The following is a 17,602-nucleotide window of genomic DNA, read 5'->3' as shown; positions in this document are numbered from 1 at the left end:
TAACTGTGTAAGGTCTTAGTAATATCGATTGCATCGTTCGAATCCCAAGCGAATCCTTGTCACATCGAAATCACTCTATATAATGTTTGAGAGATAAGTTTCTGGTGAGAATCGAACCCACATATTCTCCAAGGAGTGATACAGATTCCCTGTCTGTTGCTTAACAACTCGACCACAGAGGTCTTACTCCCCTACACTGGCAGATTCCCCTATTCATGACTCGACACCCTATAATGAATCACCATAAGGAGTCATGTATCGCTATTAACTCTCAAGTCAAATTCGTATTTCATTCATATTGCGGTTCTTATTATCTCAACTAAGCTAAAAAATTAAAAAGTATGAATAACATGAAATGAATTTTACATTTCAATATTCACATTTTCACAAGCCTTTTTCCATTTTTTATTTCACTTTTCTTCAAGTACAATGATTTCCGCTCTATAAAACTCACTTCCTAGATTAATTCATGATATACATCTGCATACATTCATTGAAATGTGTTCTATGCTACTTTATACTTGATATATACTCGAGTCAAACATTGAAAAGATGAAAAAAAAGTGAAATAAAACATGCTGAATGAATGAGTGGCAAAAAAAGTGTAATTGCTTCAAACTTTATAAAGTTTTTCATTGATTTACAGTGCATTTCCCTTAAGAATGGTGGCTTATTCGTGCTTTGTCGTTTTTCTTTATTTCTTTTATAATGCAATTCTCAAAAGAAATCAGAATATGAATATTTGATGTGTGAAAAGATGATTCGTGAAGTAAGGTTAATGCATGCAATAAGTCTTACGGATCATAAATTATGAATTGCATTCAAAATTGGCTTTTGAAATTCAATTCTTTTCATTTGTAACGTATTTAAATTATTCAAATTACATTTTGTCCTGATGTTCCCCTTACATAGTTGATGACCCCTGTGTAAATAAATCAATTTTGGTTTGAATTTAAGTAATCTTGTGAAAAATCAATATCAGATATAAAAGAAGAAATCAATATCAATTTATAACACTTAAAACAATAAAATAGCTCCAATAATAACGAGTCAACATCAATTAAAGTTATTGAAACCTTACAAAATTGTGTAGCTTGAGTGTTTCTTGTTTACAAACATCAGATTCTATCAATGTTATACTGTAATCTTAATTTGAACAAGATAAAAGGTTTATGTGAGATATTTTTAAAGTGAAACTGAATTTCAAAGCTTTCTGTGATTCTTAATTTACTTTACAATCAGAATTTAAGATAATCTCAGTCAGGATCTTTATTATCCTTTTCTAAAAGTCATGTCCGAAGAAAGTAACTCCACAGGTTAGTAAACTACTGAAAATCAGCAATTTAAATTGTAATTTAAACCTTTTTTTTATTTTATTCTATCCCTTGATTTTACATCAGATATCTGCAGTCCAATACTGACACTAGATGAACTCCTGAACAATCAACATGATAAGCTTCATTGGGGTGACCAGGTCGAACCATTGGCCAAACGATCATCACCAAGACCTCCAAATAGTAATCTATACTCAATGGACAGCAGTACAAACCATTCAACTGAAAATCATCCTCAAGTCCTTGTGTGCCATGACTACAAAGGAAATTATCTAGACGATAAATTTATCAATGACGGTACCAAATGGGAGGACTATCGCTTTTATAACTGGAGTGTCGTTGACATTTTCTGCTACTTTTCACACAATCTCGTCACGATTCCAACGCTTCAATATATCAATGCTGCTCATCGCAATGGCGTTAAAGTTATTGGAACTTTAATTTTTGAACATGATGAAGGTCGAAAAGCTATAAATGATATGTTGACTGATAAGGAACAAACAGAAAAAGTAGCAATGGCCTTAATAGAGGTTGCAAAAACTCTAAAATTTGAAGGATGGCTGTTGAATGTTGAAGTGTCTGTAAATCCTCAAAAGCTGCCTCTTTTGAAGCATTTTGCACGGTTCATGACTGAGAAAACTCATGAGGAGATAAGTGATGGGATAATTTTATGGTATGATTCGGTTAGTGCTGTTGATGGAATATTACATGGACAAAGTGAATTGAATGCTGAAAATTGTGAATTCTTTGAGCTATGTGATGGTAAGAATCATTGTCATTTACCCAAAATTCATAACTTTTACTAATATTACAATTAGGTATCATCACTGACTATAAATGGAGAGAAGCTCATGTTGAGAGAACATCAAAATTCGTGGATGAAAAGTATCCCAACTGCCGAAAGGATGTCTATTTTGGAATCGATATCTTCGGAAGAGGTCAAACTGCTGGATTCAGAACTAATGAGGTATGACTTAACTTCCTTTATTCCATCTAAATTATCAATTTCAATTCCTTCTCACAGACACTCTCAATAAGTGCAGCACAAAAATTCAGTACATCAATTTTCGCACCCGGATGGACAATAGAACATATTGACTCAAAGATTGTGACTGACAGCGATAGTCTGAATAGAGAATTTCTTGAAAGAAATGACCAATTTTGGACATCTCTATACAAATACTTCTATATTTATGGACCAAAATCACTTCCATTTGTCACAAACTTTTGTCTTGGTTCCGGTAAGAGATCGTATAGGATGGGGAAGGTTGTGAAAGGAAATTGGTTTAATTTGAAGGCACAAGCTTTCCAGCCATCAATGCCATCATCAAATGGTCATTTTACTCATTGCTATGAGGATGCTTTCAATGGTGGAAGCTGCTTGTCAATCGACACAAATGAATTGATTAGAATCTTCACTTGCGAACTGTCATGTAAGGATGGATTGATCTTCTCATGCACAACTAAGAAGGAACCATCAGAAAATGAATTGGAAGTACATTTTAATGTTCTGAATACATCAACAAATCGTGGATTGAAAATTGTCTGTAAGAAGGATGAACAGCATGTAAATGACATCTCATCACTAAAATCTGAAGATGTTCGTTCATTAAACATTTTCTTAGCCAACAAAGGATACGCACCAACTCCTGAACTCATCAACTCTTGGGAAACTCAATACTTTTTGTTAAACTTTGACAAAAGCTCATCTGCGGATATAATCGTCACAGACATTGGTGTAAAGAAAATCCATAAAGGCAAAGTTTTGTTGGGACAAATAGCTTTATATTCTGCAATTGACTTTGAATGTGATTCTGTTGAAGGGAAAGTAATTGGGTTATGAAGAAATAAAATGCTGTTTGCAGCGAAGTTTCTTTGAATTATAACTGAAATATCAGATTTAAAAATGTAACGGTCTTTAATTATTCGAAAAAGTAAAGAATATCATCTGACATTCCCCTAAAAGTAGTTGTTGTCCCCTATACAAACACAACATTTTGTAAAGTATCAAATATTCAGTTCTAATTGATTTATAAGCAGACTAGATCAAAATGAATCAAAAAATCAGACATAACTTAACGAGACAAACACAATTGAAGATTCGGAACCATACAAAATTGTACAGTTTGCCGGTTTGTTTTTGTTTACAAAATTTTATTTTCGTTCTGTGATATTTTGTGTTACATTTTATTTATCTTTATATTACGGGTATTATCATGTGAGTTGGCAATTCAAATTCAATTATTAAGCATCAAGTTTATAGAACTAAATCCAATAAATGTCTAATTGGTCTGTAAAAAATATTTTCAGATGCTGTAAAGAAATTATGTCAAACGCACCAGACGAATGTAATTGCGAAGGTCAGTAAACTTAAACTAGAATATTTTTTGTCGTAATAGTTTACTAGACTTACATCCGTTTGTAGATAAAAACTATTTTACATCATACATGATTAGTTCAGTTTATATTGAGTTAGCTCATAAGAAACATCACAGTCGTAATTAAAGAAACTTTTCTAATTATGATTTCAGACATTTGCAGTCCAATTGTGTCATTTGATGAACTATTGAATAATCGACATGATAAGCTACGTTGGTGTGACATGGTTGAGCCATTGGCTATCAGGTCATCACCTAGATATCCAACAAGAAATTTCTATTCAATGGATAGTGATATAATTCCATTTGAAGACTTTTCTGAGAATCGTCCAGAAGTACTTGTGTGCCATGACTATAAAGGAAATTATTTAGACGATAAATTTATCAATGGCGGTGCCAAATGGGAAGAATATCGTTTCTATAATTGGAGTGTCGTTGACATTTTCTGCTACTTTTCACACAATCTCGTCACGATTCCAACGCTTCAATATCTCAATGCAGCACATCGTAATGGCGTTAAAGTTATTGGTACATTTATTGTTGAGAATGAGGATGGACGTAAAGCCCTTCACGATATGTTGGTCGATAAGGAGCAAACTGAAAAAGTCGCAACGTCATTAGTTGAAATTGCGAAACGTTTAAGCTTTGAAGGATGGCTGTTGAACATTGAAGTGATTGTAAAACCTGAAAAGTTGCATCTGTTGAAGTATTTTGTGCAATATTTAACGGAAAAGACACACAAAGAGATAAAGGATGGCAGAATCATATGGTATGACTCTGTAAGTGCAATCAGTGGAGGACTTTTGTGGCAAAATGAATTGAATTCTGTTAATGAGTGAGTATGGAGATGGATATTATTATTCTCAGCTGTTTTTTATGCTCTTTTCTCTCATTTTTTCATTTCCAGAGCATTTTTCGATCTGTGTGATGGTAGGGAAATTGATATTTAGTTCCATTCATCATGTCTGTTCGGATAACTATTTAATTTTGATTCCATTTACAGGAATCTTCACTAATTACAATTGGTCAGTCGACCATTTAGAGCGAACGTCAAAGTTGATTGATGAGAAGTATTCAAGTAGACGACAGGATGTCTTCTTTGGAATTGATGTTTTTGGAAGGGGACAAATTGCTGGATATAGAACTAATGAGGTATGTTTCTATTCCCATATCATTCAATATCCTTCTTCACCTTCTTATCATCCACAGACACTGTCAAAAAGTGCAGCATTTCAATTTAGTACGGCAATTTTCGCACCTGGATGGACATCAGAAACAATCAACACAAAAGTTGGATTCGACGATCATCATTCATCTGAAAAATTCAAGACTCGCTTCAACGAAGTCTTCCTGACTCGAAATGACAATTTTTGGTCATCACTGTACAATTATTTCTACATTTTTGGACCAAAATCACTTCCATTTGTCACAAACTTTTGTCTTGGTTCCGGTAAGAGATCGTATAGAATGGGCAAGGTAGTGAAAGGAAATTGGTTTAATTTGAAGGCACAAGCTTTTCAACCATCAATGCCATCATCAAATGGTCATTTCACTCATTGCTATGAGGATGCTTTCAATGGTGGAAGTTGCTTGTCAATCGATACCAATGAATTGATTAGAATTTTCACTTGCGAACTGTCATGTAAGGATGGATTGATATTCTCATGCACAACTAAAAAGGAACCTTCAGAAAATGAACTGGAAGTACATTTTAATGTTCTGAATACATCAACAAATCGTGGATTGAAAATTGTCTGTAAGAAGGATGAACAGCATGCAAATGACATCTCATCACTAAAATCTGAAGATGTTCGTTCATTAAACATTTTCTTAGCCAACAAAGGATACGCACCAACTCCTGAACTCATCAACTCTTGGGAAACTCAATACTTTTTGTTAAACTTTGACAAAAGCTCATCTGCGGATATAATCGTCACAGACATTGGTGTAAAGAAAATCCACAAAGGCAAAGTTTTATTGGGACAAATAGCTTTATATTCTGCAATTGACTTTGAATGTGATTCTGTTAAAGTGAAGAAAATTGATTTGTAAGGAATTACAGCATGGCAATATACTTTATTATTTTTTATGCATCTTATACCTATACATGACTCAATAAAATCATGAATAATATTTTGTTAATCAGTCGTTGAATCTAATTAATTATGAGCTAATTAATTAGCATCAAAATCCGATAATGTCACTAATATATCTCCTAATTATTATATGCCCATTAAATGATGCTTCTGTGCGTAATTAAGTAGGTACATAAATATAATTTCCTAGAATTCTACTATTGACGTCAGCACTAAGTAGTCTAAGTAATTTGATAGTTACGGCCTCTATAAATGCTTCCATAAAATTGTCTACTTACTCAAATTGAAGGTCATGCGTACCTTTATCATCATCTGGTCGATTCTTTTCATAAAATTACAGCTAGTTCTACATAATCATTGACCTTCAAAGTTATCTGCTGTGCTAATTGAGTCCTTTAATATTTAATAATGAAATTCATGTTCAAGCTACTTAAATGAACCTTTTAGCCACGCTTAGCTAATTTCAAGAGGTTATTAGAGCACATCGACATAATCACTTTTCGTAACATTAGCAAATTAAGCTTCTGATCTGTAATTAAAGCTACATTTCTATAGTTACAGAAATTAGTCTCCAACTATGCAATTTTCATTAGCTGCAATTAAAGTGATGAATAATTTTGTTTACTGTCATAAATATTCACACAAAAAAAGAGTCATATCCACTTTTTATTGATGCTAAGAAAGCATTAAAATTTATGAGAATTGTCACATTCTATGAAGTCATAAAACTTGCAGTGGAATTAGTAAAAACATGTGAAAAAATATTAAATATAAAGTTGTCTGGATAGGGGGGTTGGATGTAAATCACGTCAATCTTTTTGGACCAGGGGTAGGCAACTTGCAATGATCCGCAAGGAGTGTACGATTTTGGTCGACGCTTAACATTTGAAAGGTTGTCCACCATAGGCTTGGCTCCTCGATTCTTTGCTAAGGGGACTCTTCACTTATTACGTAACCCTGTTTTTGTGCTACTTAATAAGTCAACGGCCTCTAAATTTTTCAGCAAAAAGGAATGAATTAACCAGGAAGTTATGAAGAGAGCAAGTCGACTTGTGGCATTAACTGCACGACATTTGTAGAGTTTTGAAGCTTTTAGTGACGTTTATGACAGTTAAGGGCAGAATTCAGTCTGTTTCATCCAAGTTAGTCACCAAATCTTGCAAAATTCATTCAATTTTGCAAGCGACAATGGTCTAAGTTCTTAGTAAGTCAGGCAGTCGTCTCAAAGGTTCCAGGTTCGATTCCCAGTGAAAGTCTAGTTGAATTCGAATACTTTTTCTCAGTTCTAGTGTCAATCCAACTCGACTTACGTGATTCGTTACACAAATTGCGGCTAGGTACGTTGCATTGATGTACCCTGAGTCAATCCAATATTGAACGTCATCAACAGAATCTCCCCCATCAGTAAAAAAAATAATATCTCAAATTGCACAGAGATTACAAATGCTTTTGACATCTAGCAATTTTTTTGGACATAACAAAAGAAAGTCAAGAGATCTCAATAATCGATATGAATGTTTACAGCATTCAACGTTTCAATTTCAACACTCGTACGGTCGTTGTAAAAAAGCATTTAATTAAATAAACTTTGTGCTTGCTATGACATTTTGTCTGCTATCTGTATGAATAAAAGATGATGTGAGCTGCTCAGTTTATTATGTCTAAAATATTCAATAATATAAAGTCACAGAATATTATTTGGTTTTTGAGAATTGTTGCAAGAACTGAACTGCCTATGAATATTTTTAAAAGAACATGTTTGTTATTATTGCATGGAAGCAGTAGCTTTTATTATATAAGATTCTATAATTCTAGCATAAAACTTGAATTCATAAGCAGGTTGAGTTGACATAGTCAATAGACCGAGCAACAAGACGCAGTCTCTAGTCGTAAGAGCGCCGCTTCTTGGGGCATAACTTGGGAGGCTTTTTGGATTGTTTTCCGAAAAACCATGGCAAAAAGAAGAATCTTTTCCAAAAAAATTTAGGAATTGACACTCAACACTCCACAGGAAGGGGCTTTATACGTCCCTGATCGCTAAGTGGCATTCAAAAAAAAACGTAAAGGTGTCCTGCTGACTGATTTTGACCAACCTTTTCACTGGATATAGAATTCCCGTAATGTGTCACTCAGTTACCCGAGCAGTACAATGCGGTAAATCGCATTTTTTGCCATATAAATTCGTCAAATCAGTCGTTACGGCATGGGCAGGGCAGCTTCGAGTCTAACTATCAACACAATGACGTAGCGTGGTCCTAGCAAGCACATTGTGCTGTTCGGGGTAGACTAATGCAATGATTGGAAGCAATGCAATGAACTTAAGGTTCCTGACACTTTCTAAACCAGTATTAAATGCAATAGATGTTAGGTCAGCAAAATTAAATTCATTTTGTAATACAAATAGTAGCACAGAAAGTGCGTAAGTCATTAAAAACTCGACATACTTGTTATGTGTGCATGCATAGATGCCGATTTACATAGAACAATATAATACAAGTTATTGTGCCTTTAAAAATTGAGTCTTTAAGAATTCCACAAAAATATTTCGCAAAAAAATCCAGTCTGACAAGAAGTTTGCCAAAAAAAAAGTCAGTTCCATTATTATTTAAATTCAACCGGTTGATAAAGATTTGGAGGTAAATTCTTAGATACCGTGAGAATATGCGCTGCTTATCAGGCACAATTTTGATGTCCAAGCTTCCAATTTTCAATTTTCCATATTTTCTTGACAGCTGTCCCTTCATGCAGACGCACTGTACGTGAGAATCAGATCATACGCAGTCAATACATCTGATTTTCGTATATATATAGAGACAACCATACCTGACCTCGTATATTATGTCGAGATCTTGCTGAGTCAAGATGAGAAAAAGAGAAGCAAAAAATTGATCAAAATAAACATAAAGCACGTGCTGCATGAGGAAAAAAAATAATATTTCGTGAGAGAAACGACGGCATCTGATGTGTATACATATCGATACTGTACAAAGCTACAAGGAAAAAAAATCTGTAAGCTTCGGGAGAGCGAAGAAACGTTTTACAAAAAAAAATATTATTTTCTCCCTCAAACAAGTGTGTTTCAGTTTCCTTCTAACGTTCGTGTAAGACACACTGAGAAATATAACTTGAAATAATATTCTTGATCTTGATAATCAAGCTTGTACAGCTTGAGCTGTAATTAAAGAAAAAATTGTGAATGAAAGTGTAAATGTTAAAAGGATATTTAGATTATATGTCGTGCGAAATTAAACAGATGATGGAAATTTTAAATAAATAATTGCATTAGGAATAGACTTTAATGTGCTTAGTTCTGCCTTCTTTTAAATGTGAATTAAATGATAATTTTTGTGAATTAAATGAAAATTTTGTGAATTAAAATAATTAAAAAATGTTCTCACAAAAAATGCTTGGAATCTGAATCTGCGACAAGCTGACAAGCTTTATGTAGTGATGTAAATTCTCATGATTAGTGTAATTAAAGATAATAATCTAAAGCGTGATTTGAAGTGCTAAATGTTAAGCTCACTTGTGTACAGAATCTTAGAAGGGGTTGATTGGATGTTGTGTGGCACTAAGAATTTATTTTGATATTATTTTCCATATTCTTGAAGTTAAGTGCTGATTTAGCAATTAGACTAAAGCACTTGTAGACTCTAGAATCTAAATGATCTACTTTGGATTAAGTGTGTAAGAGGTGATTCACTTAATTAAGTGGTGGACCACCTTTTATTTTTTGTGGCACACTTGATAATGATCCTCGACTGAAGCCGAATATAAACCGAAAAATTTATAGTCGACATACAGGTTTCCCACCACTGACTTAATCCGTAGTCCTGCTCCCACCCACAAACAGTACCCAAAAGTGAACAGAATAAGTGAACGATCTAAATGACTTAAATTTGGAAATCTATTCTAAAACAGCTTTGCAAGACATAAGACAAGATTGCATTCAGGAAGGGTTTTGGGGGTCACCCCCTCCCCCACCCTTTTAAAAAATTTATAAATTCGCTTGGATTTTTGTTACCAAAACTTTACCTAAATGTCTCAAAAATTCTAAAAATTTCTGGTCACATCTCTTACTTAAAACCCTCCATCTCCTCCCTCAACACTTCACAACATCCAAAAAAACCCCCAAAAAAACAAACGTCAGCCACATTATTACCTTACTTCTGTTCCTTTCAACCTGATAACCATCTCATTTATACCCATGATTCTATATTTAAAATTGCTGTGTGCTGCTCAAAGATCTCAATGCAAAATCGATTGACATTTTTTTTGCTGTATGGGGTCTTTTTTATGATTTTTCGTTTGATCTCTGTCCTGGAAACCGGTATTTTTATTATGTATACAAACAAATTATAGACGCTGTTTTTGGGAAGGTTGTTGACCGTTAATTAGAAAATGAAATGTTCAAAGTGGTTCTATTAGAGATTTTGAGTCTGTTGATTTTTTGGGGGAATTTTTAAGGGTGTGGAACTGATGATTGTGATTGATCAGGTCTGGATTCTTGGGAATTTTTTGGATTTTGTGGTTTCAGTGGGGTTTGGACACATGTCCATAACGATCAGTGGTTTGAAAGCCATAATATGTGCCGAATTAGGGCAGCCACTATCTTGACTGACTCAAATTTTGACATAATCGCACAAAATTCACAGAATCTAAATTACTCCCAAAGACATTAAATTCCAGACCAGACTCAAAATGTCAATTTTTTATCGCCAAATTCCTCAAGCAGTCATTAATTTTTATTACAAGCTATATGATAATTAACATCCAGAATAATCGAATTTGCATTAATCAATAAAATTTTTATTAACAGTCTAGTTTAATGGTGAATAAATTCAGCCACAATTTAATATGTAGTTGACCCAATAAGCTGTTAAAAATAATAAATATACGAATGGTCGTTGAACCACAATATGCAATGATTATATAATTTTATTAAATTATTTCGAGAGCTAGTTTCATAAATCTTAAATGACTGGTGGATACCGAGTGGCACAAATGAAGGCAGAGAATCCATGTAGCCTCAATGTGGCTTTCATGTGGCAACCATGTGCCTTCAATTTTGCATCCATGTGGATTCAATGTTGCATTCATGTGACCTCAATGTTACTTTTATGTTGCATTCATGTGGCATCCATGTAGCTTCAATGTGGCTTCAATTTTGCATTCATGTGGCATCCATGTAGCTTCAATGTGGCTTCAATTTTGCATTCATATGTGGCTTCAATCTTACATACATGTTAATTCAATGTTGTATCCAAGTGGTCTCAATGCGATTTCAATGTGGAATTCGTGTAGCTTCATTGTGACATCCATGTGGCTTCAATGTGGCTTTCACGTGGTTTCAATGTGTCTGAATAAAAGAGCTTTAGTGGAGCATAAAGGAATCCTTGATGGAGCCTGCTTCAATTGCATCACTCGGGATGGCTACAAGCTCAGACGATAAATCACTCAAGCCACAAAAGTTTTAATTTAAAAATTTCCCCATACTTTTGGATTATCATCAAGTAATTAATGAAATATTTTTACTCGAACTAATTTATGATATTTAATCCAGCATCAACCAACATCCATGTATAACATAAGATAAACAGTATAATTCATCCTGTACACAAGCTGAGCTTAATCTATGAAAAACTTTTTTCCCATCAACAATTTGTGTGAAAAATGCAGGAAAAATTCTAAGTGAAAAAAAAAGAACTAAACCTTGTGGATATAAAAAATATAAAAAAAATAGTAAATTTCCAGCTATTGCTTATTGTACTGCAACATTGAATATAGAATTTCAACAAACATGAGCGACAACGAGGACGAAGTCAATGAAAAAACTCATCTAAGGTAGATAAATAAATTAATGATTGTAGAAAAAAAAGCATGTGCAGTTTATTGAAATTGACTTATTCAGCAACAGTGTCTGTAATTCTATTATGTTCTAAAATAATCGCGGTTGCCCATAGTCAGGGCTTTTATGTGTGTTTAGAATTTTTTAGTTTATATCAAATAAAGCTCTGGAAAACAATAATAAATAGGGGAAAAATGCTTCCCTTTATGCGGGTTTTATGGCTGTTGTGGATACACAAAAAAAATATTTTGTTGGAGGCTCTCGTAAATTTATTCAGTTATAAATTTATTTGGTTTATTTATGAAGTGAAGGAAGTGGGGAAATAGTCGATAATAGTTGGTAGTTGTGAAGAATTTTATGTAGGATTGTCAGATTTCATTCGACTGTTAAGTCAGTAGTGGGTAACCTTTTATTTTTCGCGGCACATCTTGATGGTAAGTCACGACCACCACTGCTCTAAGTCGTGTCACATAATCTCGAGTGATTCACAATGAAAGTTCAAACATTGTCCTGTTTCGTTTCTTTTATGGTTCCGACTTGGTTCCGATTTGGTTGCAACTCGGTTCCGATTTGGTTCCGACTTGGTTCAGACTCGGTTCCGATTTGATTTCGACTCGGTTCCGATTTGTTTCCGACTTGGTTCAGATTTGTTTCCGACTTGGTTCAGATTTGGTTCCGACTCGGTTCCGATCTGGTTCCGACTCAGTTCTGATTTGGTTCCGACTCAGTTCCGATTTGGTTCCGCCATGGTTTCATCTCGGCTCAGTTATTGTTCTGCCTAAATTTGGTCGGATTTGTCATAATTCTGGATGATTCTTTCTCGACTTCATTCTGGTTCAATCTGATGTTTCGTGATGGTTTCGATTTAGGTTCCGGCAAGGTTCCGTCTGATTTTTCAGGACATTCTCATGTCATTTAGACATTGTGCAATTACGACTGAGTTTGTGGATCTTGAAAATTTGAATAAATTCAACTGAAAGCTATAAACATAAAATGTACTTTAAAAATTGTAAGCACTGAAAAATTCACAACCTCGTTAATTTCTCATTACATACTTTTTAGCTTCAAGGAATATTATTAATAAAGTTTATTTTGATTATGGAGAATTTCTCTGCCAATTTCCTCTCAAATATTATAAATCTACAAATTATATATTTTTCAAAGCTGACTTTTATTATCTCGGAAGTATTTATTTTGATTTTTACACGTTTTACACATCAAACTGACACAGCCAAACCATAAAACTGTAAAAATCTCAACTATAAATATTACAAATTTATATAAAATCACGAGTGTTTAGTTTTCATAGTTTTATGACAGTAATTTTATATTTTGAATGACGTACAAACCATAATTTGATCAAAATCTGGAGTGAACATTTCAATTGACATGCTGGAAATACAAAAAAATTTGAAATATTCTACAATTGCCACTTCAAATAACAAAATAATCACTTTAAAGATCATGTTCAAGGTTGCAGTTTTTTGTTTTATTCGTAATAACTTTAATGTCTGACCTTTGCTGTACAGCATTTGAGCTGATGATGTAAAATTTACCAATTATCTTTCCGGTAAACTGATCAATGAGATTACAAAATTCTTAATTAGTCAATGCAATGATGAATATAGTTACAATGTACTATGATAAAATAGGTTTTGTGTATGAAATTTTATCAATGTATAGAGTCTTTGTCAACTATCATTGCTGCTTTTGTAGTTTCATAATCTTATTTACTGCTGTTTGATGCTGTAATCAGACAATTTGTTTACGTTCTTTGATCAGGTACGAACAATTGACTTCTACTGTTGTCTTTAAACATTATTTATGGATTTTGTTGCTCCATGTTATCTATCCTACAAATGCTTTCAAATTATAGAAGAAAAAGCATGCTTTCATGGTATAGAAATGTCACTATAGTACCTAAAGATGGTCTCATTGTATGTTAGGGCTAATGCAATAATGTCTAACTTTTGCTCCGTGGACCGCTTGTATACTTAAGGGGCCGTGTGTTAGAAAAACTCTGAAAATACCAAAAATATGCAGTTTTTAAACAATTTCATGACATAAAGCCGTACATATATTTAGCAGAATATATTTAGCAGCCATTTAGAAGTCACACGAAGCTTGAAGTCCATTTGGAGCTTGAATTAACATGATATGGATTCTATATTCTACTGTAAGTCGCTCCGGCGTATAGCTTGATGAACAATCGTTCTCATCAAAGACATATTGGGTACAAATTGCCGATACTCGTACTTCAAGTGAGTTTGAATCTTGCTAAAACCAGATTCGATGAAATTCGGCCTCAGGTAAGATTCAAGTCACACTCAAAACAGATTCAAGAAGACCTGGCACCGTATTTTCGGTCATTTCCAAGTCAGTCCTATGCAGCATGCTTTCCAGCTCCTTTAATAGCTGAACACTAATTCATCTATGAGAAACATCAATTCAAACTGCTTGAATCAACTTCACATTCTACATAGACAACATTCTAAACTTTTCCCAAAATTCATCATTTGACAACTTCGAGCAGTCTGAGTACATTGACATGTAAAATTCTCGAATGTAAACGACCGAAAAAAGTTGTCAAAAATTCAAAAATTGAAATTGAATCAACCAGAAAAGAATTAATTTTTAATTGAATTTTATAGACGAATTCGATTTTTTTTTTTTTTTGCCGTCTATTGAACAGAATGTAAAATGTTGAATTTCCATTGATGACTTTGTTGTGTGGAAAATGATGAAAATTTTTTCGTCCTATGTTCAAGCTCTCGTGTACTGATAACATTATCTTATCGAATTTCCATACATTTACCATCAATTTTCCACCGATAAGATAAATTTTTTGTCATTCGATCAATTTCACCTACGATGTATGGAAATTTATGTTTAGTTCTAGTTATTTCGGTCGGATAGAAAGTTCCAATAATTTTAATGTGTGTTGCTGACAGAAATTTGATGAAAAAATTGAAAATTTTTAATTTAAGTGATGAGAATTTGAAAAATGAAATGAAAAATAGTTTTTATATCAGAAAATGAGTGAAAATACGTGAAAAACTAGCATAAAAATGTTTGTATTTAGTAGATGAAAAGCTACAATATGGTGAAAAATTGTTGAATGTTCTTGTGGTGTTCATTGTGGGATTTAAGCGCATTTTTGAAAGTTTTGAAAGTTTTAATAAAATTCAAAATTTTGAACATTTTCACTGAACATTTTAATTTCAAAACTTTGAAAGTCTTCACAAAATTCAAAATTTTGAAAGTTTTCTCAAAATTCAAAATTTCAAAAGTTTTCACAAAAGTAGTTTTTCAAGCAATTCAAAATTTTTAAGAGGATTTTTTTTACAAAACTTTCAAAATTTTGAATTTGATGAAAAAATTTCAAAATTATGAATTTTATGAAAACCTTCAAAATTTTGAATTTTCAAACTCTTTCAAAATTTTGAAAGATTTCATAAAATTCAAAATTTTGAAAGTTTTCTTAAAATTCAAAATTTTGAAAGTCTTCAAAAATTCAATGTTTTTAAACTTTTCATGAAATTTAAAATTTCAAAACTCTTCAAAATTTTTAAATTTTTCATAAATTTGGAAATTATTAAAAAACTCAAAATTTTTGAAAATTCAAAATTCAAGATTTTGAAAGTTTTCAAAATACCAAATTTGAATCAAACTACCCAAACTGTTACTAAACTTAATTCCATTTTCATTCAAAATTGCGCTCTAAAAATGATTTCATTTTGTGGTTTCAGTGAAAAAATGAAAATTGCAATGAGTGCAAAATGAAAACCATGGAAGTGAATTTTTCATTTTAAAAAAATATGAGAAAAACTCATTCGAATGTGAAAAAAAATAAATAACAACAAATAACAAATGAAAAGTGATGAACAAATTTAATGAAAATAATGTAAACGAGCAGCAATTCCTGACCTTAACTTGTACACAAAATGTAATTTTCTTGACAATTGATCGCACAACAAAGGTACAAGGATCTATATTTTGGTATAATTTTATTGATTATTAAAAGGTTTTTGGATGATAAAAGTCTACAGTTATAAGTGCTGTCGCCTGGAAAGTCTGTGTCAAGTTAGGAGCAACCTTCATGCTTTCATGACTAAAAGCTAAACGAGCGCAGAATTTTCTGTTATTTTTATAGCCACCCGAGCAGCACAAGACGACGATTTACATTTTTGGACATGAAATTGGGTCGAAATCAGCCGTAATTAAGTCGTCAGAGCAACCTTGGGTTGTTCATGTATTACGGCGGTTGTAGCGAACGAGCATCTACTTCTTAGTGACCATAGCGCAACCTAACGGCGAGATATTTTCGGCATGGCGACGTAACAACTCCCTATTGAACATCTGGTGCTGCTCGGGTTACTATGATAAGTCGAAATTTGCTCGATTTCTAAAAATAAGCACCAAATACAATCGTGATGAGTGGGTGACTCAAAATAAATTTAATCCTCGTGACTTGTGTCTTATTTGTGTCAAATTTCCTGTTTTATATTCTTGTTGATAAAGTCAGTTTGCTGTTGAGGTAAATTATGAAAATAATTGGTAAAGAAAACGAAAGCTTTTAATGTTGAAATTTCCATTAAAATTGATATTTACAGTATTTATCTTTAGAGATGCATGCTTATAGCTCTATAAAATTGCAATCATATCAGATCAAAAATTATAAAATTAGATGAAAGACTGGAACTTCAAAGAAGGCTTTGAATGAGTAGTCAATAATATGATTAGGATGTACCCTTAAGTTGGGGTGTTACCAAATAGTGGGTAGTGGGTTTGGGGTTAATATTCGTCTTTGAAACTACCAAGTTACTTCACTGTCCATTCAGATCAAACTTGACCATGGCTTCCCTCAGATGGCAAGGAATGTTGGTTCTTTCACTAGCTTCTGTTTGCTAATTTACAATACCATGAGCAATACTGTCTTTTTGACATCAAATTTGGTGCCTTAATGCCAATTCTGACACTTTGTTGTCAACACATCAATGTAGGTCGTCTAGCGATCACCACAAAAGGCACACGTTGTTGAATGCAAGTTTCATGTCTGTTAATGCTGAATTTAATTGAATATGACACCATACAAGAGTCACGCTAGCCTAGTGACAGACTTATTAGATTATTTCACACTGTTTGTCATTCTGGCAATTTAACGAACGTTCCAATGCTTTGAGGTAGGGGATATACGTCCCCTTATGCCTCTCAAGGATATGTCCCAAAAAGTCATGTCACACTTCAATGACTCAACCTTACAATCAACAAGTTGGCGTTACTAAATCCTACCCTTCAGACAAAAAAAAAAGTACAAACTAATTAACACCAAATCAAACAAAGATAAAGCCAGCATGCAAAAGCTCTTTTAGCCTTGAATTATTTAACGTGTGATTAATTTGACATTACAAATTTATCGAGGGGAATTTCATTCACTTACTCCACACACAACAAAAAAAGAACCGGAAACAATTCGAATAAAAATTTCATCATTCAATAACACAATCAGCTCATTTGTGGATTATGAGTATGAATCATAACAGTCTGTAAAATGAATTTTTTTTTCATATTCAACCCTAAGCATAATGATAAATTATTCTCGACTTGTATCGTTATCGGATATATGCGAAAAAGTACATGTAAGTGTTTTTTGTACTGTGCTTATCAATAATTCAGCACTTTTCTCACTTTCCATTTTCATTTCCATTCCCACAATATTGTAAAGGGGACGATTGGTTGTTACGTAACCCAAAAGCCTAAGGAATTGATTCCCAACTCCAATGCCCAATGCCTGGGTAATTGATTCCAAATTCTTGGAGAATTGATTCCAAATTCCTAGAAAATTGATGCACAATGCCTGGGGAATTGATGCTCAATGCCGGGGCTATTGATGCCTAATGCTTGAGGAATTGATGCCCAATGCCTGAGGAATTGATGCATAATGCC

At 33.2% G+C, this 17,602-nt stretch overlaps 3 protein-coding genes across 4 annotated transcripts in view; all 3 read left to right on the top strand.

Annotated features, from left to right (window-relative positions):
- The first annotated feature begins 1,123 nt into the window (after positions 1-1,123).
- LOC139092252 (cytosolic endo-beta-N-acetylglucosaminidase-like) lies at positions 1,124-3,241 on the top strand. The gene is made up of 4 exons (XM_070642584.1): positions 1,124-1,316; positions 1,401-2,096; positions 2,153-2,301; positions 2,359-3,241. Exons 1-4 carry the CDS (start codon positions 1,292-1,294, stop codon positions 3,175-3,177), a joined length of 1,689 nt encoding a protein of 562 aa, XP_070498685.1. The 5' UTR covers positions 1,124-1,291; the 3' UTR covers positions 3,178-3,241.
- A 139-nt stretch (positions 3,242-3,380) lies between these two features.
- On the top strand, positions 3,381-5,854 carry LOC139092251 (cytosolic endo-beta-N-acetylglucosaminidase-like). The gene is made up of 6 exons (XM_070642583.1): positions 3,381-3,552; positions 3,645-3,694; positions 3,866-4,547; positions 4,620-4,642; positions 4,716-4,864; positions 4,922-5,854. Exons 2-6 carry the CDS (start codon positions 3,661-3,663, stop codon positions 5,762-5,764), a joined length of 1,731 nt encoding a protein of 576 aa, XP_070498684.1. The 5' UTR covers positions 3,381-3,552; positions 3,645-3,660; the 3' UTR covers positions 5,765-5,854.
- A 3,401-nt stretch (positions 5,855-9,255) lies between these two features.
- LOC139092349 (adenylyl cyclase 78C-like) overlaps positions 9,256-17,602 on the top strand; it is a 102,726-nt gene continuing 94,379 nt past the window's right edge. Inside the window, exons 1-2 of one of the 2 annotated variants that reach the window (XM_070642697.1) lie at positions 9,256-9,279; positions 11,372-11,652. In XM_070642697.1, coding sequence (XP_070498798.1) covers positions 11,609-11,652 — 44 coding nt within the window. In that variant the 5' untranslated portion in view covers positions 9,256-9,279; positions 11,372-11,608. Of the gene's footprint in view, positions 9,280-11,371; positions 11,653-15,585; positions 15,636-17,602 lie in introns of those variants that run through there. The other variant, XM_070642699.1, reaches the window with a different exon arrangement.

Source organism: Chironomus tepperi, unplaced genomic scaffold (assembly GCF_022539635.2).
Source record: "Chironomus tepperi strain 1889 unplaced genomic scaffold, CSIRO-AGI_Ctep_v1 contig_298, whole genome shotgun sequence".
NCBI classification, from domain to species: domain Eukaryota; kingdom Metazoa; phylum Arthropoda; class Insecta; order Diptera; family Chironomidae; genus Chironomus; species Chironomus tepperi.
Note: the sequence above shows the minus strand (reverse complement) of the source record. Positions and strands in the feature narration are given on the sequence as shown.